The 25,382-nt window shown below is 48.3% G+C and overlaps 1 protein-coding gene across 1 annotated transcript in view; it reads right to left on the bottom strand.

The window, feature by feature from the left end:
- The window catches only part of LOC126471546 (rhythmically expressed gene 5 protein), a 191,329-nt gene that overhangs the window by 94,022 nt on the left and 71,925 nt on the right, over positions 1-25,382 (bottom strand). The window contains exon 2 of the mRNA XM_050099773.1: positions 17,273-17,339. Coding sequence (XP_049955730.1) covers positions 17,273-17,339 — 67 coding nt within the window. The remainder of the gene's footprint in view (positions 1-17,272; positions 17,340-25,382) is intronic.

The following is a 25,382-nucleotide window of genomic DNA, read 5'->3' as shown; positions in this document are numbered from 1 at the left end:
CTTCTTTCACGCGTCCGCTCTGCTCCCCCCCCCCTTTTTCTATGCCATCTCCCGCCATCGGCTCCCCCCCTCCCCACTCATCTGTCCGGTTCCCCCCCCCCCCCCCCCCCCCCCGTCCACAGCCGGCCGGTGTGGCCGTGCGGTTAAAAGCGCTTCAGTATGGAACCGCGTGACCGCTACGGTCGCAGGTTCGAATCCTGCCTCGGGCATGGATGTGTGTGATGTCCATAGGTTAGTTAGGTTTAAGTAGTTCTAAGTTCTAGGGGACTGATGACCACAGCAGTTAAAGTCCCATAGTGCTCAGAGCCATTTGAGCCCCCCTCCACATACCCATATGACTTCGCACTCTATAGTGCAGTGTGAGCGTTCAGTGTTGTGCGTCCTCTTTTTAAATTGTTGCGAACAGAAATCAGACTGTCGCCGTGTTTTTTAATTGTGCCCATCTATTTCCTAAGTGTTTTTAATCACCATCACAGACCTCTGTTTTTTATGTTTTCTTCACAACTTTTTCGCCATGTACCAGTTTTAAACAGTCACCGTTTTATCACCTCTTTTTATTGTTATATCTCCTCATTATGTTTTTAACTTTATCTGTAGGCTGCAGAGCGATGTATTACTCTACTGCCAGCCTGCCCCGCCTCTGGGAGGGAATCGAAATACAATAAAGAAAAAAACAGACAGACGATCAGTTCCAGTCATTCCACCAGGAAGGAGGTACACAGCTTGTGTTGTCTGTAGTTCAGCCGTGCTTAGACGGTCAATACCGCGGTTCGATCGCGTCCGCATTGTTACTTTGTGCCAGGAAGGGCTTTCAACAAGGGAAGTGTCCGGGCGTCTCGGATTTAACCAAAGCGATGTTGTTCGGACATGGAGGAGATACAGAGAGACAGAAGCTGTCGATGACATGCCTCGCTCAGGCCACCCAAGGGCTACTACTGCAGTCGATGACCGCTACCTACGGATTATGGCTCGGAGGAACCATGGCAGCAACGTCAGCATGTTGAATAATACTTTTCGTGCAGCCACAGGACGTCGTTTTACGACTCAAACTGTGTGCAGTAGGCTGTATGATGCGCAACTTCACTCCCGACGTCCATGGCGAGGTCCATCTTTGCAACCAAGACACCATGCAGCCCGGTACAGATGGACCTAGCAACATGCCGCAAGGACCGCGCAGGATTGGCATTACCTTCTCTTTACCAGTGAGTGTTGCATGTGCCTTCAACCAGACAATCGTTGGAGATGTGTTTGCAGGCAACCCGGTCAGGCTGAACGCCTTAGATACACTGTCCAGCGAGTGCAGCAAGGTGGAGGTTCCATGCTGTTTTGGGGTGGCATTATGTGGGGCCAACGTGCAACCATATCGGCAGCATATTGGCGAGGCATTCGTCTTCATGGACGACAATTCGCGCCCCCACCGTTCACATCTTATGAATGGCTTCCTTCAGGATAACGACATCACTCGACTAGAGTGGCCAGCATGTTCTCCAAACATGAACCCTATCAAACATATCTGGGATAGATTGAAAAGAGCTGTTTATAGGCCACATAACCCACTAACCACTCTGAGGGATCTACGTCGAATCGCTGTTGGGGAGTGGGACAATGTTGACGAACAGTGCCTTGATGAACTTGTGGATAGTATGCCACAACGAATACAGACATGCATCAATGGAAGAGGACGTGCTACTGGGTATTAGAGGTACCAGTGTGTACAGTAATCTGGACCAACACATCTGAAGGTCTCGCTGTATGGTGGTACAACATGTAATGTGTGGTCTTAATGAGCAATAAAAAGGGCGGAAATGATGTTTATGTTGATCTCTATTCCAATTTTCCGTACAGGTTCCGGAACTCTCGGAACCGAGGTGATGCGAAACTTTTTTTGATGTGTGTTGTTCCGAATTGGACATCAACCCGCCAAACGTGGATATAGGTGGACTGACAGCTGCACCTAGCAGTTAGTATCCAGAGTATCATCAGGGCCCTGTTTACAGGCGCCGCCGGGAAGAGCCAAGTGCAGCAACCTACAAGTGATCGTAGTCATTGTTCACTGGATTCAGGGCTAGGCCAGAGTGACAGTTCAGTGGAAGTGAACTTCAGACCACTGCATCACAACAGCTTCACACTAAAGTGTAATATTTCTTAATACATTATTGTAAATTGTTGCTAATCTATGTTGCCTGATATTTATCTGTTGGCAACGCTAGGTATAGCTGCTGCATGCAAACAAGCCACCTTAAAACAGCAACTAATTTCTGTGCCTGCCACATATTTATGTTGAACACTAAGAGCATACAGTGAATACAACAAAATAAGTATTGTTGTTGTTGTTATTGTTATTGTTATTATTGTTATTGTGGCCTTCAGTCAGAAGACTGGCTTCTTGTAGCTCTAGACTATCCTCTATATCTCCTAATAATTACTGCAACGTACATCCACCGCTCCACTGGCAAACTGAGGATTCAATGATGATATGTCCTATCAACTGATCCCTTCTTGTAGTCAAATTGTGCCACAAATTTCTTTTTTTCTCCAGTTGGAGTCTGTACCACCCTACATTCGATCTACCCACTTCATCTTTAACATTGTCCGCCCCAATAGCTGAATCGTCAGCGCATTGGAATGCCACGCATGGGGGCCCGGGTTCTATTCCCTGCTGAGACGGGAGGTTTTCTCCCTTCAGGGAATGGGTGTTGTGATGTCCTCATCATCATTTCATCCCCACTGTCGACGCGCAAGTAGTCCAATGTGGCGTCACACTCAATAAGACTAGCACTTGGCGGCCGAACTTCCGGCCTGGGAACTCCTGACCACTGACACCATACGATCATTTAACCATCTTCAACATTCTTCTGCAGCATCATAAGCCACAGTCTTGTACTCTCTTCTTGTCCGAATTGCTTGGTCTTCCTCGTTTCACTTCTCTACAAGGCTACACTTCAGACAAAAATATGGAAACACCAAAATAACAACACATTAAAAGACCTAATACGATGTAGGAAAACCGTTGACATTCAAAACTTCTTCCAGTCGTCTCGGAATGAATAAATACTGGTCCTGTGTAGCTCCCAAGGGAATATTGTAACAGTGTTCAGTCAAAATAGTGAAAAATGGTCAAATGGCTCTGAGCACTATGTGACTTAACTTCTGAGGTCATCAGTCCCCTAGAACGTAGAACTACTTAAACCTAACTAACCTAAGGACATCACAATATCCATGCCCAGAGGCAGGATTCGAACCTGCGACCGTAGCGGTCACGCGGTTCCAGACTGTAGCGCCTAGAACCGCTCGGCCACTCCGGCTGGCAAAATAGTGAAAAGTTCGGGTAATAATAATGATGCAGGTGGAGAGCGATCACGCACTCTTCTGTCCAAAGTAGACCACAACGGTTCGGTCATATTGAGATCTGGCGACTGTGGTGGCCAGGGTAGGCGAGACAGTTCATCTTCTTGCTCACCAAACTAGCCCTGGACGACGTTAGCTGTGTGAACAGGGTACCTGTTGTCTTGAAACACACCATCGCTGTTGGGAAATAAACACTACCATAGGATGGACCCAATCAGCCGAAAGGTTCACATAATCCTTGAAAGTAATGCGACCTTGCAGAGTAACCATGGGGCCCATGGAATATGGCTGCCCAAAGTCACACAACCCCCACCATGTTTCGCTCTTGGGACGTGAACTCGTCCCGAAGTTGGAAACATTGTGAAACAAAACACATCGGATAAAAAGGCTTCCTTCCATTGCTCCATAATCCAGGTTTTACAGCTTCTGCACCAATTTTCCTGGTACCGGCATTTGCAACAGTGATGAGTGGTTTTGGAATTCCAGCTATGGAGTTCCCTTCGTGTTGTTTTGGTGCTGACAGGGTTTGCAAGAGTAACATTCAGTTCTGCAGCGACATTTGCAGATGTCGTCTTCTCATTTTTCGTCACAAACCTCTTTAACGACCGTCCGTCACTATCGTTCAACACACTTTCGTCCGCTTTCTAACTTAGCGGATGATGTTTTTCCGCTTTTCCTGTATGCGGAGCCTCTTGAAACTCCAAATATTTCGGTTACTTTGGTTACAGAAGCACCGACCATACGTGCCCCAACAATGTGACCACGTCCGATTTTCCTTAGCTTCGGCATTATGCACTCACAACTACACAGAACATTTTTGTGACCACGACTGACACTTGCAACGTATTGAGAACATTACACAGGGTTAAGTGCAACAGTGGAACCTGCAGCGTTGGCTAAAATCTGCACGCGCGGTCGCACTAGCAACTTGTGAACATATTGTTTAAAGATGCACTGTATTTTCCCAATACCCTTGCAACAAATTTAAGTCTTCCCTAATATTAATTTTAGGTGTTCGTCCCATTTTATACAGCCTCTTCAAACACTGTTCAAAAGAATTAGGGGAACACGTGTATCAACGCCCTGTAAGTTAAATCTATTTTGATGCAGGCGGTACCTATGGCCTTATTTTTGTATCCCGTCTGGATAGGCGGTGCGTGGGTCTGTTCCTGTGTACTGCTTCTGTAATATAGGCCGAGAGTGAAAGAAGCGAGTAGGAGAAGGAGAGGTGGAGCACTTCGGTACTGCATGTAACTTTAACACTTTTAATAGAGTCAAAATCACAAGTAAATATCAAATGCAAAAAAAAATTTGGCTAGGATGAGCACGTAGGTGTGAAGCCGTAGTCCATGTCTAATCCTGTGAAGTTACGATGACTGTTCTGTATAATCTCAAAACTAACAAATACTCGTTGCTGTCCAAACTTTAACTGAACGTAACTGATACAAAGTCTCAATAGCAAGCTAGCCCACTCGGTAGTAGAAGCGATATTTCCAGGCCGTCTGCTCTTGATGAAATGGCCGAAATCAAGACGGCACTCCCTGAGCTCCACAGCGTCGGCCAGAGGGCACTGTGGTCGGCGTAGTTAGTCTTCTCTCGTAGTGCCAACTTACGAGAGCGTGCACCTACGTTGTGGCATCGTAACTATCGACGCCACGCTTATTGCGTGGCTTCGGATCTTCACTTTCAATGTAGGCAACAATTAAAATTATTCGCCATCTATTGGCTGTGTTATGCATTACAATGTCTGCTGATCCCTCAGGGATTTTCTCTGCCTCGTGATGGCTGGGTGTTGTGTGATGTCCTTAGGTTAGTTAGGTTTAAGTAGTTCTAAGTTCTAGGGGACTGATGACCATAGATGTTAAGTCCCATAGTGCTCAGAGCCATTTTTTTTTTGACCCCTCAGGAGGAAGTGAGGACCGGTATTCCAGTGTTTTCTAGTGAGGTACACAGATGGAAGTTGTCATTTGTGGACGTTGTAATCAACCAAGCACAGGCAATGAGATTTTAATGCAATGCATGTTGCAAGGGCGGTCTGTTTGATCCAAAAAGTATGGAATTTTGGTCGTGTTGCTGAAGATTCCAATGACTCTCCTTGTGTCATCCATAGGTTGTGAACCCGCTACGGGTCGTGCTGCTGCAGATGCCAATGTCTCTCCATATGTCATCCATAGGTTGTGGACACGCTAGAAAGCGAGTTGGACAAAGTTGCTGACGCAGTACAACCCCACTTGAAAACCGATATCTGGCTATCTCCGCTTTGCGGCGTCGTACGGAAATCGCCAGAGCACTGGAAGATCATCTCAGAAGGACCACTGGAACCACTGTGCCTTTTTCTTTTTTTTTTTTTTTGGTGGGGTTTAAGGGCGCTCAACTACTGAGGTCATTAGCGCCCAGTCACTGTTGTTAGAGCACATGGAATCTAGTAAAACTCAAGGAGATGGGGGGACACCAGAAAGACCTGACAAAGATGCAGATAAAATAAGTAAAAAGGTTAGATGTCTTTGGACAAGCCAGTTATAGTTATAAAACGCAGAACACGAGCAGCTGCTCGAGCGTCATCAGCTAAAATATCCGGTAAAGTAGATGGCAGGGACAGGACAACACGAGATTGACTAAAGCGGGGACACGACAATAAAACATGGCGCACTGTTAATGCCTGACCACAAGGGCACTGCGGGGCTGGGTCACCGGAGAGCAGGTAGCGGTGGCTAAACCGGCAATGCCCAATCCGCAACCTGGTCAGAAGGACCTCCTCTCGCCGAGATGGTCGGGAGGAGGTTGTCCAAGCAGTTGGGAGCGGTTTTACTGCCCGGAGCTTGTTTCCTTGGAGGGATGACCAAGCATCCCACCACAACGACACAAGCCTCTTACAAACATCCCCACGAACGTCAGATGACGGGACACAATGGGAGGCTGGCCGAGGCAGGAGGACTGCAGCCTTGGCTGCAGCATCCGCAGCCTCATTCCCAGGCACTCCTACATGTCCGGGAACCCACAGAAAGCTGACAGGAGAACCATTATCAGCGAAAGAATGGAGGGACTGCTGTATCCGTTGAATCAAGGGATGGACCGGATAGGGAGCTCCAAGGCTCTGAAGAGCACTGAGTGAGTCAGAGCAGAGTACATACGATGAATGGCGGTGGCGGCGGGCATACTGAACGGCCTGATGGAGAGCAAAAAGCTCGGCCGTAAAGCTCGAACATTGGTCGAGGAGCCGGTATTTAAAGGTGGCGGCCCCGACGACAAAGGCACAGCCGACACCATCGTCAGTTTTGGAGCCATCGGTGTAAATAAAGGTGTGACCGGCAAGTCGAGCACGAAGTTCGACAAACCGTGAGCAATACACTGCAGCCGGAGTACCCTCCTTCGGGAGTGAGCTGAGGTCGAGATAAATATGAACCAGAGCCTGGAGCCAAGGTGGTGTCGGGCTCTCACCCTCTCTGAAGGTGGTAGGGAGGGCAAAATCCAATTGTCGAAGCAGGCGACGGAAGCGGACTCCGGGGGGCAGCAGGGCAGACACATACAACCCGTACTGACGGTCGAGACAATCGGCGAAGAAGGACTGGTAAGAGGGGTGGTCGGGCGTAGACAACAGCCGGCAGGCATACCGACACAGCAGTATGTCGCGCCGGTAGGTCAATGGTAATTCAGCAGCTTCAGCACAAAGACTCTCAACAGGACTAGTGTAGAAGGCTCCGGTCGCAAGACGTAACCCCCGATGGTGGATGGAGTTGAGACGGCGTAAGAGGGATGGCCGAGCAGACGAGTAGACGAAGCTCCCATAATCCAGCTTCGATCGGACTATGGACCGATACAAGCGAAGCAGGACAGTGCGATCCGCTCCCCAAGATGAACCACTAAGAACTCTGAGGACATTAAGGGAACGTGTACAACGGGCCGCCAAATAAGAGACATGCGGAGACCAACACAGTTTCCTGTCCAACGTGAGCCCTAGAAACTTAGTTGTTTCCACGAATGGGAGAACAACGGGACCGAGATGTAAGGATGGCGGAAGAAACGCTTTATATCGCCAAAAGTTGATACAAACCGTCTTCTCTTCAGAGAACCGGGAGCCATTTGCCACGCTCCATGAGTAGAGGCTGTCTAGACAACGCTGAAGGCAGCGCTCCAGGAGGCATGTTCTCTGGGCACTGCAGTAGATCGCGAAGTCATCGACAAAGAGAGAGCCTGAGACATTAGGTGGAATGCAATCCATAATTGGATTGATCGCGATGGCAAAAAGGGCTACGCTCAAGACGGAGCCCTGAGGCACTCCGTTCTCCTGGAGGAAGACGTCGGACAATACGGAACCCACACGTACCCTAAACTTTCGATCCGTTAAAAAGGAAGCAATAAAAAGGGGCAGGCGACCGCGTAGGCCCCACCTGTGCATAGTGCGGAGGATACCTCCTCTCCAACAGGTATCATAAGCCTTCTCCAAATCGAAGAACACGGCTACCGTTTGGCGCCTTCGCAAAAAGTTGTTCATGATGAATGTCGACAAGGTCACAAGGTGGTCAACAGCGGAGCGGCGGCGACGAAAGCCGCATTGGACATTAGTAAGTAGCCGTCGAGATTCAAGAATCCAGACTAACCGAGCATTAACCATGCGCTCCATCACCTTACAGACACAGCTTGTAAGAGAAATGGGGCGGTAACTAGAAGGAAGGCGTCTATCCTTCCCGGGTTTGGGTATAGGAACAACGACGGCGTCACGCCAACGCATAGGGACCTGACCTTCGGTCCAGACGCGATTGTAGGTACGAAGAAGGAAGCTTTTGCCCGCCGGAGAAAGGTGTGCCAGCATCTGAACGTGAATGGCATCTGGCCCCGGAGCAGAGGACCGGGACAGTGCAAGCGCACGTTCGAGTTCCCGCATAGTAAAGGGGGCATTATAAGTTTCCAGATTCAGCGAGTGGAAGGAAGGTCGCCGAGCCTCTTCTGCCTCTTTCCTGGGAAGGAAGGCAGGGTGGTAATGGGCGGAGCTTGAAACCTCCGCGAAAAACCGGCCGAAGGCGTTGGAGACAGCCACAGGATCAACGAGGACCGCATTACCTGAGGTCAGGCCAGGTACCGAGGAGTGGGCCTTAATGCCCGACAGCCGGCGCAGGCCACCCCATACGACAGAAGAGGGAGTAAAACTGTTAAAGGAGCTGGTGAAAGAGGCCCAACAAGCTTTTTTGCTGTCTTTGACGACTCTACGGCATTGCGCTCGGAGTCGCTTGTATTCAATACAATTCGCCAACGTAGGATGGCGGCGAAAGGTGCGTAAAGCACGTCGTCGAGCACGGATAGCGTCCCTACAAGCCTCGTTCCACCAGGGGACGGAAACGCGACGTGAAGAAGAGGTAGTAAGAGGAATGGAACGTTCGGCAGCATTGATGATAACAGCCGTGAGGTATTCGACCTGACTGTAACAACTGAGAAAATCGTGGTCCGGAAAGGTCGCCAGGGAGGAGTAAATTCCCCAGTCAGCTTTCGGTATGTTCCAGCTCGAAGGACGTGGGGATGGGGCGTGGTGCAGGAGACGAACGACACAGGGGAAGTGGTCGCTCGAATAGGTGCTACTGTGCCTGATCAGGCTGTAATGAACAGGTTACGAGAAAGTGCCTTGCGTTCCAGACGTCCTGTTCAAGTTGGTTGGTTGGTTGTTTTTCGGGAAGGAGACCAGACAGCGTGGTCATCGGTCTCATCGGATTAGGGAAGGATGGGGAAGGAAGTCGGCCGTGCCCCTTCAGAGGAACCATCCCGGCATTTGCCTGCAGTGATTTAGGGAAATCACGGAAAACCTAAACCAGGATGGCCGGACGCGGGATTGAACCGTCGTCCTCCTGTTCAAGTACTCCGCTTGACGCCACAAAATCTTGCAGCTCGCTTAAGTTCAGGCATACCTGCCATGTGCTGTCTAGAAAATCGACAGAATTCCTGTTCTGTGATGTTGTGGGAAGGCTTCAGTGCTGACAACCATACGAGTCTTGTCTTTCTCCATGGTCGCCTTACCACTAGGCAGTACATTGAACAGATCCTGTTGGACCATGTGGTGGCTGCTGCATACGATGGTGGCTCTGAATTCCTTCTAGTACCAGGGTATATTTGGCGGACGTCAGCAGGGATGTCTTACGAAACCTGGACGTTGAGCAATGGAATGGCAAGCGGTGAGTCCCGACCTAAGTCCCATCGTGCATATTGGGACATGCCCGACAGGCGTCTTCGTAGTCGTCTGTTCCACGACAGATTCTCCAAGAACTCTCAAGGGCTCTCTTTGAAGAATGGGAACGAATACCACAGGGTGACCTCTGTCGACTTATGTGTCAGGCGGTGATAAACATTCTTTTTGTGTAAGCGATCGAGGATGTAATGATGTTTTGTTGTGTACCTAATTTGTGAAAGATAAATGTATAACTTGGTAACATCCTCACTCAGTCCTCAATTATTACTTAGGGGAGTATGGCAAACGCCATACGTCGTGTTCCTCTAATTATTTTGAGCAGCATATTACCCCTAAAAACGATGAAACAGGCTGCAGATGTTAGCTATTAATGGGCATTACCTTGCATTTATTCACGTTTGGAGAGTGTTAACAATTAATAACATTAAATCAAACTTTTGTCTAAGTCGTACCACACTTCGTTGCTATCGTTTAATGGTAATGCTTTCCTGTAGACAACGACATCGACAGCGAACAGTCTCTTAATGGTGCTGACCCTTGTGATAAATTATTTATGTGTATTGAGAGTATTAAAAGATACTTTTACGTTCCCTCGGCGCACGCCGATGTAACTGATGTAATTCTCGTTTCTGTTGAACATTCGCCGTCCAGGTTCTGTTTCTCAAAAATTGATCGAGCCAACCGCTTACCTTCGAAGATACTTCGTATGATCCTATCTTCAGTGTTAATCGACGATGCTGGAAAAGTGTCCAGTGCCTTTTGAGTGTTTAGGAAGGTTCAGTCTATATGTTCACTTGCATCTGCTACATACCTGTGTTGAAGTGCTCATATTACTCTGTCCATGCCCTATAAAATTATGATAGGCGGAGAGCGCACTCGAAAAATAAATGACGTGAGCGGTGGAAAGACTAGCGATATTTGCGCAGTAGGGACAGGATGTCTCGGAGGTGTCGCGCGGGGTTAACGTAGCATGGCGCTTCCGCCTAGTCGTCAGTTCGTCCTTGCGGCTGTCATTGAGACCTGTCACGCTGAACTTAGCTCATATCCGGCAACAGTGTTTCACCCAACGCAACGAAATGCCTGGACGATTTCCGTGCACCTTACTGTCTCACCTACGCGTTTGAATGCAATCGGCACAGACAATCCTGCAGATGAAGTACTGTACATTTTACGAGTTTTCTTAAATCTACAGGCTGTATTAATTATTAACGAAGTATGCTCCTTGAGATAACAGAAATTGGAGTACATTTTTGCATTACAATTAATTCGTGATGGGTAAAGAACTCGTCATTAAAACGTCCGTTGTCACCTGTCTTCTAGTTTCCAAGTGTTTTCTTGTACATTTAGCCGATAAACATTTTAGTAATTGTAGCAGAAATTTTTCACGGAGCTTAACGTAGTTATGCTAAAGGAATAGGAAGCGAAATAAATACGGTTTTTGAGGAACCAATCAATTTTCCGTGGGTGCTTCTTGCGGAGATTTGGCAGTCTCCTGCTTTCCTGCCACTCTAACCATCTACACGTTTCACGTTCTATATAGGACGTCCAGATTGCTTTTTTTTTTTTTTTTTTTTTTTGTTTGTGGTTTTAGGGCGCAAAACTTCTATGGTCATTAGCGCCCAGCCCGTGACGTAGAAAACAGGAAAAAAACGAAATTTAAAATCAGCAGCAATGGGAACAAAGTCATAAAATTTGAGAAACTAAAGGTAGAAGGAATGCTTAAAAATCCACTATAGAAAGGGGTTGGTTGTCCCCCAAAAAAAAAGCTTCAAATGACTGACGTCATTTCACTGTCACTAATAAACTGTAGAACGCGGTCAACTGAGCGCGTGTCATCTGCTAAAATCGACGATAGATCAGGCGATAGCTGTAGACGGGAGCGTAACGGATTAAAATAGGGGCATTCAATTAAAAGGTGTCTGACCGTCCACGGCTGAGAGCAGTGGGGACGATGACTAAAAAGACAGTGCCCTATCCGGAGTCTGGCTAAAATTACCTCCTCCCGACGACGCGATCGGGAGGAAGAGGTCCATGCGCAAGGAAGGGCTTTCACTTCCCGCAATTTATTACGGGGAAGTGTTGACCAATGCGCATGCCATAAATGAGCAACTTGGCGACATAAACCGCTCCGTAGATCGGTAAACGGAAGAGACTGAATAGCTGGCCGAGGAAGAGAAACTGCAGCCTTGGCCGCTATATCGGCCGCCTCATTTCCACAGATACCAGCGTGTCCTGGGAGCCAGAGGAACGCCACTGAGACGCCCCCCAGGTGGAGCAAGCGCAGACAGTCCTGAATCCGGTGGACCAGAGGGTGCACAGGGTAAAGAGCTTGGAGACTTAGGAGAGAGCTGAGAGAATCTGAGCAGATTACGTACTGTATCCGCTGATGGCGGCGGATGTAGTGGACAGCCTGGAGAATAGCGTAAAGCTCCGCAGTATAAACCGAACACTGGTCGGGAAGCCGAAAGTGATTTGGGGTGTCACCAACAATATAGGCACTCCCTACACCTAACGATGTTTTCGAGCCATCGGTGTAAATAAATGTGGCTTCCGTCATTTGTGCACATAGAGCAGCAAATGCCCGACGGTAAACAAGTGTAGGGGTACCATCCTTGGGAAATTGACATAAGTCTCTGAGCAAGTCGATCCGGGGACGGAGCCAAGGCGGAGCTGTACCCCAAGTTGTCAAGAAGGTTTTAGGAAAGCGGAAGGAGAGAGAATGGAGCAGTTGACGGAAGCGGACTCCCGGGGGTAGTAGGGAGGAGGAGCGGCCTGCATACCCGACATCAAGGGAGGCGTCGAAAAAAAGGTCATGGGCTGGATTAGCAGGCATGGAAGACAAATGGCTAGCATAACGACTCAGAAGGACTGCCCGCCGATTGGATAGCGGAGGTTCAGCAGTCTCAGCATAAAGGCTTTCCACAGGGCTGGTGTAAAAAGCTCCAGACACTAAACGTAATCCACGGTGGTGGATAGAGTCGAGACGCCGAAGAATAGACGGCCGAGCAGAGGAGTAGACTATGCTTCCATAATCCAATTTCGAGCGCACGAAGGCGCGATAGAGGCGGAGAAGGACCACTCGGTCCGCTCCCCAAGAGGTGCCATTCAGGACACGGAGGGTGTTAAGGGAACGCAGACAGCGAGCCGAAAGATAGGAAACGTGGGAGGACCAGCACAGTTTTCTGTCAAACATAAGACCCAAGAATTTAGCGACGTCGGAAAACGGAAGGTTGACAGGACCTAGATGTAAGGAGGGCGGAAGAAACTCCTTACGTCGCCAAAAATTAACACAAACGGTCTTACTGGGTGAGAAACGGAAGCCGGTTTCGATGCTCCACGAGTGGAGGCGATCGAGACATCCTTGAAGACGTCTTTCAAGAAGGCTGGTCCGTTGAGAGCTGTAGTAGATCGCAAAATCGTCCACAAAGAGGGAGCCCGAGACATCAGGAAGGAGACAATCCATAATTGGATTAATGGCGATGGCAAACAGTACAACACTCAGCACGGAGCCCTGGGGTACCCCGTTTTCTTGGGAGAAAGTACGGGATAGAGTAGTGTTCACCCGCACCCTAAATGTGCGCTCTGCCATAAATTCGCGAAGAAAAAGGGGCAGCCGGCCTCGAAAGCCCCAAGAGAACAGTGTGCGGAGGATGCCTGTCCTCCAACAGGTATCGTATGCTCTCTCCAGATCAAAAAATATTGCTACCGTTTGGCGTTTCCGGAGGAAATTGTTCATGATATAAGTGGAGAGAGCAACAAGATGGTCAACGGCAGAACGATGTTGTCGGAATCCGCATTGGGCTGGTGTTAAAAGACTGCGGGATTCCAGCCACCAAGCTAAACGGTAATTCACCATACGCTCCAAAACCTTACAGACACTACTCGTGAGAGAAATGGGGCGATAGCTAGAGGGGAGATGTTTGTCCTTTCCAGGTTTCGGAACGGGAACGACAATAGCTTCCCGCCATCGCCTGGGAAAGGTACTGTCGGTCCAAATTCGATTATAAAGGCGAAGGAGGCAACGCAGGCTATGGGTTGATAAATGCAGCAACATTTGGACATGGATACCATCCGGTCCTGGGGCGGAGGAGCGAGAAGAAGAGAGTGCATGTTGGAGTTCGCGCATGGAGAAAACAGTATTGTAGCTTTCGCGATTTTGAGAGGAGAAAGCAAGATGTCGCACTTCCGCTGCACGTTTCTTCGGGAGAAACGCTGGCGGGTAATTTGAAGAGCTCGAAATCTCAGCAAAGTGCTGACCCAATGAGTTAGAAATTGCGACGGGGTCCACTAAGGTATCATGCGCGACAGTGAGCCCAGAGACCGGGGAGAAACTAGGCGCGCCTGAGAACCGTCGAAGCCGACTCCAAACTTCCGAGGAGGGAGTGAAGGTGTTAAATGAGCTAATAAAGAATTGCCAGCTTGCCTTCTTGCTATCGCGGATGACGCGACGGCATCGCGCACGGAGCTGCTTATATCGGATACAGTTGGCTAAAGTAGGATGGTGACGGAAAATGCGAAGAGCACGTCGCCGCTCACGTATTGCGTCACGGCATGCCTCGTTCCACCAAGGAACTGGGGGGCGCCGGGGCAATTCGGAGGTGCGTGGTATTGAACGTTCCGCAGCTGTGAGAATAACGTCGGTAAAATGTGTGACCTCATCGTCGACGCTGGGAAAGCGACGGTCATCGAATGTCGCTAGAGACGAAAAAAGTGTCCAATCGGCTTGAGCAAACTTCCAGCGTCGCGAGCGCGTATATGGCAGTTGAGGCTGCAGTCGAAGGACACATGGAAAGTGGTCACTCGAGTGTGTATCATCAAGGGCGAACCATTCGAAGCGCCGGGCTAGCGGAACAGTACCGACCGCAAGGTCCAAATGAGATAAATTTGCCGTGGAGGCAGACAAAAATGTGGGGACCCCAGTGTTGAGGCAGACTAGATCCGCTTGGTGGAAGACGTCTAGCAATAGTGAGCCACGTGGACAAGGATGTGGAGATCCCCAAAGCGGGTGGTGGGCATTGAAGTCCCCAACCAGCAAATAGGGGGGTGGAAGCTGATCAAGAAGATGAAGGAGATCAGCTCGTGCCAGTGGTGTAGACGATGGAATGTATACCGTACATAGAGAGAACGTGTATCCAGAAAGGGAAAGACGGACGGCGACAGCTTGGAAGGAACTGTTTAAGGGGATTGGGTGATAATGGAGAGTATCATGGAGCAGAATCATGAGTCCTCCATGGGCTGGAGTGCCTTCAACAGAGGGGAGGTCATATCGGACGGACTGAAAATGAGGGAGAACAAAGCGGTCATGGGGACGCAGCTTTGTTTCCTGAAGACAGAAGATGACCGGCGAGTAGGATCGTAAGAGGATCGACAATTCATCCCGATTGGCGCGAATGCCGCGGATATTCCAGTGGATAATGGACATAGGGTGAACAGAAAATGGAGAAACGTGACCAAGGGTGCTGTCAACTCAACGACTGCTCAGAGCTTGCGACCGACAGCATGGAATGGCATTCAGTCGAAGGCAGAAGATCCTGATCCATAGGTTGGTCAGGAGCAGCTCCTGCCTCCAACGATCGGCCAGTTGACCGGCCACCAGCTGTGCGCCTCGGCGACACGGAAGATGGCCGAGGGCGATTTCCGCCAGATGGTGCTGTAGTTGGGACACGCCTTGGCGGAGAAGGAGAGGAACTGTGTTTCTTCGTAGCCTTCTTGGAGGTATGATGTTTAGATGAAGGAGGAACCGATGGTTGTGAAGTTGCAGTACGTAAAAACTCTTCACGAGAATGTTCTTTTTTCGAAGACTTGGCGTCTGACTTTTGGGCTCGAGATTTAGCAGAACCCGACGAAGGGTGAGCCAGAGAGTGGGCAGGCGAAAGCGGTGAGGTTGAACGGGCGATCTTTGCGCTGGCCGATCTGACGACCGTGGTACTAAATGTGAGGTCGCAAGTCTGCGTGGCCACCTCCTTTGTTGGCCGAGGAGAAGCAAGGACAGTGCTGTATTTTCCTTTCTGAGGCACGGTGGGCTGTCGACTGGCGAGTAACTTTCGAGCAGCAAAGGTCGACACCTTTTCCTTCACTCTTATTTCCTGGATGAGCTTTTCATCCTTAAAAACGGGGCAATCTCGAGAGGAAGCAGCGTGGTCACCCATACAGTTGATGCAGTGAGGGGCTGGAGGTGGACAAGCACCCTCATGGGCATCCTTGCCACACGTAACACATTTGGCCGGATTGGAACAGGACTGGCTGGTGTGATTGAACCGCTGACATCGATAGCAACGCGTAGGGTTTGGGACATAAGGGCGAACGGAAATTATCTCATAGCCTGCTTTGATTTTTGATGGGAGTTGAACTTTGTCAAATGTCAAGAAGACAGTGCGGGTTGGAATGATGTTCGAGTCAACCCTTTTCATAACCCGATGAACAGCGGTGACGCCCTGGTCAGACAGGTAGTGCTGAATTTCTTCGTCAGACAATCCATCGAGGGAGCGTGTATAAACGACTCCATGCGAGGAATTTAAGGTACGGTGCGGTTCCACCCGGACAGGGAAGGTGTGGAGCAGAGAAGTACGCAGCAATTTTTGAGCCTGGAGGGCACTGTGTGTTTCTAACAACAGGGTACCATTCCGTAATCTGGAACAAGACTTTACAGGACCCGCAATTGCGTCGACACCTTTCTGAATAATGAAAGGGTTGACCGTGGAAAAGTCGTGACCTTCGTCAGACCGAGAAACAACAAGGAACTGTGGCAACGATGGAAGAACCGTCTGTGGCTGAGACTCAGTGAACTTACGTTTGTGAGCAGACATAGTGGAAGGTGAGGAAACCATTGCGGAAGAATCCCCCATGATTACCGGCGTCTCCGATGGCGCGCTCCTCCCTTGTGGGGGCCCTCACCGAGGGCACTCCCGCCTTAGGTGATTGTTCACACCTCAGGTCACACCTCCCGACAAACGGACGGAGGGACCAATCGGCACTTTCGGAAGGTATCAGCTCGGGTAATCACCCCTCCCTGGGCCTGGCCTTTACCAGGGGGTACGTACGTGTCCTACCTGTCTACCCGGGGCGGGGAATGACGCGTTACCCCGTCACCGGCTACGCATGGAAGTGCGTGGGTCGGCCTTCAGACACGCACAGGGAGGAAGAAAGAGAAAGGGAAAGGAAAGAAGAGGGGGGTCTCAAACGCCGCAGCGGAGAAAAGGGTAAAGAGAAGAGGTAAGGAAAAGAGAAGGACAAAGGAAGGAAGAAGACATACAAGCAAGGAAGAAGAAGAATGCGGTACATTTACAAGCGTCCGTCTCCGGACGTAGGCGCAAACCATACTCCCAGAGGGGGAGAAAGTGAAGGAAAGAGCCAGAGGTGAGGGGGGGGGGGTGAAGACAGGGGATGGGGAAGGATGCGGAAAGGGAAGGTATGCAGCCCGGAAAGGAAGGAAGGCCACATTAGCTCGGGGCCCCGTGCTCGCTACGCACGTATCCACAAAAGAGTTGTGGATCCCCTGGGGGGGTCCAGATTGCTGTAAAGTGCAAGGCTTAATGCTGAACTAGAACTGTATTACCCTATACTTAAGATCTATGTTCTAGCGCAACCCAGATACTAATTATATTTCCCTAAAAAACTAAAATAGGGCTGATAACCTTTTCTGCTACATTTTCTTACATCGCCAAAAAGTGCTATTGCAGTGATTCCGCTCGTTTTAGAAATCTACAACTGTATAACTCACGATGGTCTCTCTTTCGACAAAACGTTACTCACCTGGCATTTTTGTTGTTTCGCAGTACTCTTTCACTTTCATCGTCAGCATATTGTACAACAGGTTCATCTGGAAAAAAAAGTGAAAATGCTTAATGAAAGGCTTATTTACTTCATGAGCGAAACATTAATCATTGAGCAACTGGAATCATACAAACAAAGTAAGTTCTTTAGTAATGAACAAATTCTAGTAGAAGATAAGGAAATCTCAAGAAAATTAATAATACCAATAAAGCAAGTGGCTCACTGGAAACGTTTTATGGTATGAGATTGCGAATTCAGTAAAGATGTTTAACGAATAATTCTAAGAATAGCTTCACGTGTCAGGCGGAAGAATGGGTAAAAGGTGTTACGAAACTAAGCTGTATGTTGTCTAAACTAACTTACGGAGAAGGTGAAACAGTAAAGATAGAGAAAGAAAGAGAAAGAAAGTAGAAGAGGAATCGAGTTAATTTAAAGACAGGAAATATTTAGTAAGACTGAAAAGATTCTCTGCATTAAAAATTCACAAAAAACATCAAAACAGCGTCCCAGAAGTAAACAACTTCTGACATCCAAATGGCAGGAAAACAAATATATGGACTAAGTAATATAAACGATAAAAATGGGTAATGGATAATGCACTGGAGTGTAAATATAGACACTAAAGGTATCGATTGCATCTTCCTGTACATAGGTACCAATTTGTCCACCTCCATAAATGGTCTTTCAGATGCACTCAGATGCTTCGCAACTATTTCGCAGCAGCCAATCGTTAGTTCACTGTATTCTCTCAGGTGCAGCCGTACGCCGACACATTCACGTAGTGGCTGGAGCAAGCAACTTAAGCGAACGTGAAGTGTGAATCAGTGTTTGCGAGGAAAAAGTGTACGGTCTGACACACTCCTTATGGAACTGTAGCAGTACATGGGCAACATATTATGATTACAGTTCGTGGCAAGTGGTTCTTAATTGTTAAGAGTGGGTGAGCGGCGATCTGGGCCATACAAATTGTGCTGAATGAAAGGTGGACCGCATTGTTTGGCCCTATCTATGCTTCGCGAAGGGCAAATCCGTTGAATACCAGAAGTAGGGAAGGAACTGAAATTGCTACGATTATGTCCAAAACAACATAGTAGAGATGTAGATGAACAGTATGTAATATTCTGTGTGTTGTACTTTTTTTACATTGGTAATAAATATTTTCGTATATGAATCGTTATATACCACTTGCATGACCTCCACATCACAAAAATTACCATTTTTTGCGTGTCCTAATTTTTAACCAAATTTTCTTCAGCAATTCTTGCTTGTTGTCAGTGCACTACAACATATACACACTGCTCGTTGTGCTCCTCTCGTAATGATTCAGTGTCTAAAAATGACCCATTGACCTTATTGAAAATTTTTTTATACTTTACGCGTATACTAATCAGCAGCTGAGACAGCACCGTACAACAATTTAGCAACCGACAGTGCACTACTAATTGCCTTTCTCCAGTCAGAGAAAAAGATTACTACAGCCGCATTTTTAGTCCACCCAAACGTAAATGATCACGTCCCATAAGGCCAAATCTTTCAGTGTCTAAAAGTGAGAGCAAAGTCTGTAATTAAATTACATTTTATGTCGTATGGCATTGTAGGCTGGGAGATCCAACGCAGTAGATTCTGCCGCCTAGTCGGAAAGGGTGTTCTTCCTCCGTGCGCATTAGCCCATTTACTTGCTGATATGGGAGATTGGCGTCATATGCGTATTTACGGAATGTAGGGGAGTGTAATGTATGTGTGTACACTGTATGGGATTGGCGTCGTATGCGTATTTGTGGAGTGTAGGTGAGTGTAAAGGATGCGTGTACACTTAGCGTTTTGTTTGTGTCTTTCCGACGTACGTGCGGTAGATGTGGAAACGTGAGCTATTGCGACGTTATTACCAAATGCGTCAAAACAGGACCAACTCGATGTTAGAGATAAGAGCTGTCAGAGAATGAAGAATGTGTATGGGGCAGCATGTCTGTTGAAAATCACCGCTGTGGAATGGTGCGCCAAGTTCCATGCCGGTCGCAAATCGACACAAGATGCTGGTCATCTGGGAGGCCAGTCTCATCCATTTCGTACAAGTTGGAGACAGTCATACGCCCGCTCCATAGTCCTGATGTCTCCCCAAGCGATTATCACGCCTTCAGTCCCATGAAAAGGACTCTGAAGAGTCGACAATTTCTGTCGGGCGAGGACACGCAGCAGGCAGTTACGGACTTCTTCAGCCTGCAGAACAGCTGTTTTACCAAACGGGAATCTTCAACCTGGTGCATTGGTGAGATGACTGGCTCACTGCTCACATTGAGTTTGCCCCATAAGCAGGAGAAATTCTTATGCAAGTTTGTCAAAGTATTTTTGGTACGTCTATTACAACGACAACCATCGTAACATATCCCATATGAAAGATGTACGAGGGTCACTCCAAAAGGAATGCACACTATTTTTGTAAAAATACAGTCTTCATTTTGCACGTGTGAAAGTTTTATGGTGTGTAGATACATCCTTCCCGCTTGTTTTCAAACTTAGTTCAACCTGTTCCCGTGAGTGGCGCCGACACAGCATGTCTTCAAGATGGCTGCTACACTTGACGTTCGTTAGAAGCAACGTGCTATCACAGAATTCCTGTACTGTGAAAACGAGACAGTGGGAAACATCCACAAGAGACTGAAAAAGGTGTATGGAGAAGCTGCTGTCGATCGCAGTACAGTTAGTCGGTGGGCAAGCAGGTTACGTGATGAAAGTGGGCCCGGCAATATTGAGAATTGTGCTCGCAGCGGGAGGCCTCGTACTGCACACACTCCAGACAATGTGCAGAGATTTAAAGAACTGGTGACTGCTGACAGACGCATCACAGTGAACGAATTGTCACGCTACGTTGGGATAGGGGAAGGAAGTGTTTGCAGAATACTGAAAGTGTTGGCGTTAAAAAAGGTTTGTGCCAGGTGGGTTCCCAGGATGTTGACAGTGGCTCACAAAGAAACAAGAAAAACGGTATGCAGCGAACTTCTGGAACAGTACGAGAATGGTGGAGATGAATTTATTGGAAGAATTGTGACAGGTGATGAAACATGGCTCCATCATTTTTCACCAGAGACGAAGAGGCAATCAATGGAGTGGCGTCATGTAAATTCACCCAAGAAGGACTCTTGCTTGTTGACATCATGCCAAGTGGAGCCACCATAAATTCTGATGCATATGTGACGACACTGAAGAAAGTTCAAGCTCGACTGAGTCGTGTCGGACCACATCGGCAAAAGCAGGATGTTTTGCTGTTGCACGACAATGCACGGCCACATGTCAGTCAAAAAACAGTGGACGCGATCACAAAACTGGGATGGACAACACTGAAACACCCGCCGTACAGTCCTGACCTGGCTCCATGTGACTATCATCTCTCTGGGAAACTGAAAGACTCACTTCGTGGAACAAGGTTTGAAGATGACTCCATTGTGCACGCTGCCAAACAGTGGTTCCAACAGGTTGGTCCAGAATTTTACCGTGCGGTTATACAGGCGCTGGTTCCAAGATGGCGTAAGGCAGTTGAGAGGGATGGAAATTATGTGGAGAAATGAAAATATTGTTCCTAAGGGATGTGTCTACACACTGTAAAACTTTCAAACACGTAGAATAAAAAATGGATTTTTAAAAAAATTGTGTGCATTTCTTTTGGAGTGACCCTCGTAATTCTAAATATTTTCATGGATTACTACACCTGTTTCCCATTTTAATGTGGTAAACATTAAACAGATTCTGGACTCGCAGTTTCCGAATTCAAGTTTTTGTTATAAGAGTAAACCTTGTGACATGTAATTACACTACGGGCCATTAAAATTGCTACACTACGAAGATGACGTGCTACAGACGCGAAATTTAACTGACAGGAAGAAGATGCTGTGATATGTAAATGATTAGCTTTTCAGAGCATTCACACAAGGTTGGCGCCGGTGACGATATCTACAACGTGCTGACATGAGGAATGTTTCCAACCGATTTCTCATACACAAACAGCAGTTGACCGGCGTTGCCTGGTGAAACGTTGTTGTAATGCCTCGTGTAAGGAGAGGAAATGCGTACCATCACGTTTCCGACTTTGATAAAGGTCTGATTGTAGCCTATCGCGATTGCGGTTTATCGTATCGTGACATTGCTGCTCGCGTTGGTCGAGATCCAATGACTGTTAGCAGACTATGGAATCGGTGGTTAGGTTAAGTTAGTGTTTTTTAACGTCTCGTCAACAACGAGGTCATTAGAGACGAAGCGCAAGCTCGGATTAGGGAAGGATGGGGAAGGAAATCGGCCGTGCCCTTTCAAAGGAACCATCCCGGCATTTGCCTGAAACGATATAGGGAAATCACGGAAAACCTAAATCAGGATGGCTGGAGACGGGATTGAACCGTCGTCCTCCCGAATGCGAGTCCAGTGTGCTAACCACTGCGCCACCTCGCTCGGTGGAATCAGTGGGTTTAGGAGAGTAATACGGAACGCCGTGCTGGATCCCAACGGCCTCGTATCACTAGCAGTCGAGATGACAGGCATCTTATCCGCATGGCTGTAACGGATCGTGCAGCCACGTCTCGATCCCTGAGTCAACAGATGGGGACGTTTGCCAGGTAACAACCATCTGCACGAACAGTTCGACGACGTTTGCAGCAGCGTGGACTATCAGCTCGGAGACCATTGCTGCGGTAACCCTTGACGTTGCATCAGAGACAGGAGCGCCTGCGATGGTGTACTCAACGACTACCCTGGGTGCACGAATGGCAAAACGTCATTTTTTCGGATGAATCCAGGTTCTGTTTACAGCATCATGATGGTGGCATCCGTGTTTGGCGACATCGCGGTGAACGCTCATTGGAAGCGTGTATTCGTCATCGCCATACTGGCGTATCACCCGGCGTGATGGTATGGGGTGTCATTGGTCACACGTCTCGGTCACCTCTTGTTCGCATTGACGACACTTTGAACAGTGGACGTTACATTTCAGATGTGTTACGACCCGTGGCTCTACCCTTCATTCGATCCCTGCGAAACCCTACATTTCAGCAGGATAATTCACGACCGCACGTTGCAGGTCCTGTACGGGCCTTTCTGGATACAGAAAATGTTCGACTGCTGCCCTGGCCATCACATTCTCCAGATCTCTCAACAACTGAAAACGTCTGGTCAATAGTGGCCGAGCAACTGGCTCGTCACAATACGCCAGTTACTACTCTTGATGAACTGTGGTATCGTGTTGAAGCTGCATGGGCGGCTGTACCTGTACACGTCATCCAAGCTCTGTTTGACTCAATGCCCTGGCGTATCAAGGCTGTTATTACGGCCAGAGGTGGTTGTTCTGGGTACTGATTTCTCAGGATCTATGCACCCAAATTGCGTGAAAATGTAATCACATGTCAGTACTAGTATAATATATTTGTCCAATGAATAGCCGTTTATCATCTGCATTTCTTCTTGGTGGAGCAATTTTAATGGTCAGTAGTGTATGTTCTTCCTCTTGCTCTTTCACTAAAAGAGGCTGTGAGTGGACAGAGCTGTGTGGGTGACGGTGCTGGAGATGGAGAGTTACCGCAGTGTGAGCGGCCGGGGGGAGGGGGAGGGGCGACACCGTGTCGTGTCGCGCGGACGTTACGAACGTCCACTCCGCCGGCTCAGCTTGGCGACCGTGAGAGGACTCGTTCAGTCTAGGCCCTCCAACAGAAAACCTTTCATGAGCACAAGAACTCGCCTGAGAAGTTTCTGGAGACGGCTGTTACGTGGAATGTGTCATACGACACGTTGCAGGCTGTGCCAACCGCGAGTTATACTCGGCGCTACATCCGGGACGCGCCTGGCGCGGGAAAACCGGCACCCATCAACGTCCTCTGGTCTGTCGCTGTTTTATTCCTGCGCGTTGCTAAACAAGAAAAAGCCTCCTCCTTAGGGCACTGAGTAAGCACCACTCTCGCTAGAGCTCGTGTGACGAAGTGCTAACCTGACTCAGATCTTGTCTCAGCACACTGACCAGGAGAAAAATAGTTACTACTTTCTCCCAAGGTAAAGTTAAAGTTTTTAGCGTTTAAAACAGCTCGCGCTGTGGTGGCTGCAGACAGAGCACGTACTCTGAAGAAACAAGGATGTGTGCAGATTCGGCCGCCACTTCCATCGAATCACAGAAAACCAAAATCAGGCTGAGCGAACGGTGATTTGTCCACGCTCGTTCGACTTACACGTCTGGAGCCTTAACCACTGAGCCATGTTGCACGGTTTTTCCCATCTTGGTTCATTACAATCATTTGCGGCATTGTATTGTATTGTATTGTATTGTATTCTATTGTATGTTAACCGGGGACCTAGAAACGACGGAGAGGCTCCGTCCCCGCCGCAGCCGCAGTGGTCCACAACCCCACAACGACTACGGCAGTCCACTTCACCCCTGCGTCGCCTCACACCGAACCCAGGGTTATTGTGCGGTTCGGCCCCCGGTGGACCCCCCAGGAAACGTCCCACACCAGACGAGTGTAACCCCTATGTTTGCATGGTAGAGTAATGGTGGTGTACGCGTACGTGGAGAGCTTGTTTGCACAGCAATCGCCGACATAGTGTACCTGAGGCGGAATAAGGGAACCAGCCCGAATTCGCCGAGGCAGATGGAAAACCGCCTAAAAACCATCCACAGACTGGCCGGTTCACCGGACCTCGACACAAATCCGCCGGGCGAAATGAACGTCGTACATGTTTTTCACAACCTGTCACTGCTTAAGTGTTGTTATTTCCATTTGTTTATTCGCGACGTGCTTAGAGGAAACAGTGCTCTTCATGAGGAGTCAAAGGTAAACGACTCCTGTAGAACTAAGTACAGCAACTTTTGCTCTTCGAAGAAGTTCTAGTTCTTGTACGAATATGTGGCACTTTTTTTATACGCTCCGTATAGGGTACAACAGAAGGTGCTGCCAAACGTAGGCTACACTCCGCATATGGAACGACAATGCTGGTTTTACATATTAAACTCATTTCCTACATCGCTTCGTAATATAGGAACCGTGAGAAACACACAGAAACAAAATGTACCTGTATACTACATGAAACTGGTGGCATGAATCTAACGAAAGGTCCTCTTGGTTACATCTAGTCGAGATTTAATTCATGGGCTCTGTGGCAGACGTGTAGAAAGAGATGGACCAATTCCCTGGACCGAGTGAGGTGGCGCAGTGGTTAGCACACTGGACTCGCATTCGCGAGGACGACGGTTCAAACCCGGGTCCGGCCATCCTGATTTAGGTTTCCTGTGATTTCCCTAAATCACTTCACTCAAATGACGGGATTGTTCCTTCGAAAGGGCATGGCCGACTTCCTTCCCCATCTTTCTCTAATCCGGTGGGACCGAGGACCTCGCTGTTTGGTCCACTCCCCCAAATCAACCAACCAGCCAGACTATTCACTGGCATTTGGAACCTTGTGCGTTTCGGATTCCGGTTAGAGGTACCGAAAGTCTTCGTATCCATATCGTAGAAGGCTGCGAAAACATACGGAATACTCCGAAGGTAATCTTACATCAACGCATCAGGGATTCGATGCAACGGTGTGTTCAGACATATATCAGTGTCAACACAGGGCATTTTGAACAGTATATGCAATGATTGGTTCCATGTGGTACCCCGTCAGTCCATAACGGTTCGAAACTTGATTAATGAAACACAGAGAAAAATTAAGAGAACGATTTCATTGCTTCAGGTGTTCCACATAGTTTCCCCTCACTTGTGTACAACGCACAGAAAATGCACACAATCATCTGAAACTGTCAGAAAAGTCCTCCTTTGTGATGTCACATTGGCTTCATTGTCGGTTATACTGTCAAAGCGTTGACCCTTCGTCTGAATTTCTGTACTTTGCCGTAGGTTCGTATTGATAACACCGAGTCTCGTCACCCATGATGATTTTTTTCCAGAAAAGAATTAACCGCGTTTTGAGTTTCAATACATTTGCTGCATGCGTCCACGCAATGGTGCTTTTGTTCCGGAGCCACCCGAAACATTCTGGCGCATGTCTTGAACATTCGATTTAGATATGTTATTTCACTGCGATTTGTGACAATATTTTTGACACACTACGGCAACACGTC

This window comes from Schistocerca serialis, chromosome 3, assembly GCF_023864345.2.
Source record: "Schistocerca serialis cubense isolate TAMUIC-IGC-003099 chromosome 3, iqSchSeri2.2, whole genome shotgun sequence".
NCBI classification, from domain to species: domain Eukaryota; kingdom Metazoa; phylum Arthropoda; class Insecta; order Orthoptera; family Acrididae; genus Schistocerca; species Schistocerca serialis.
This window is presented reverse-complemented; position numbering and strand designations above follow the sequence as displayed.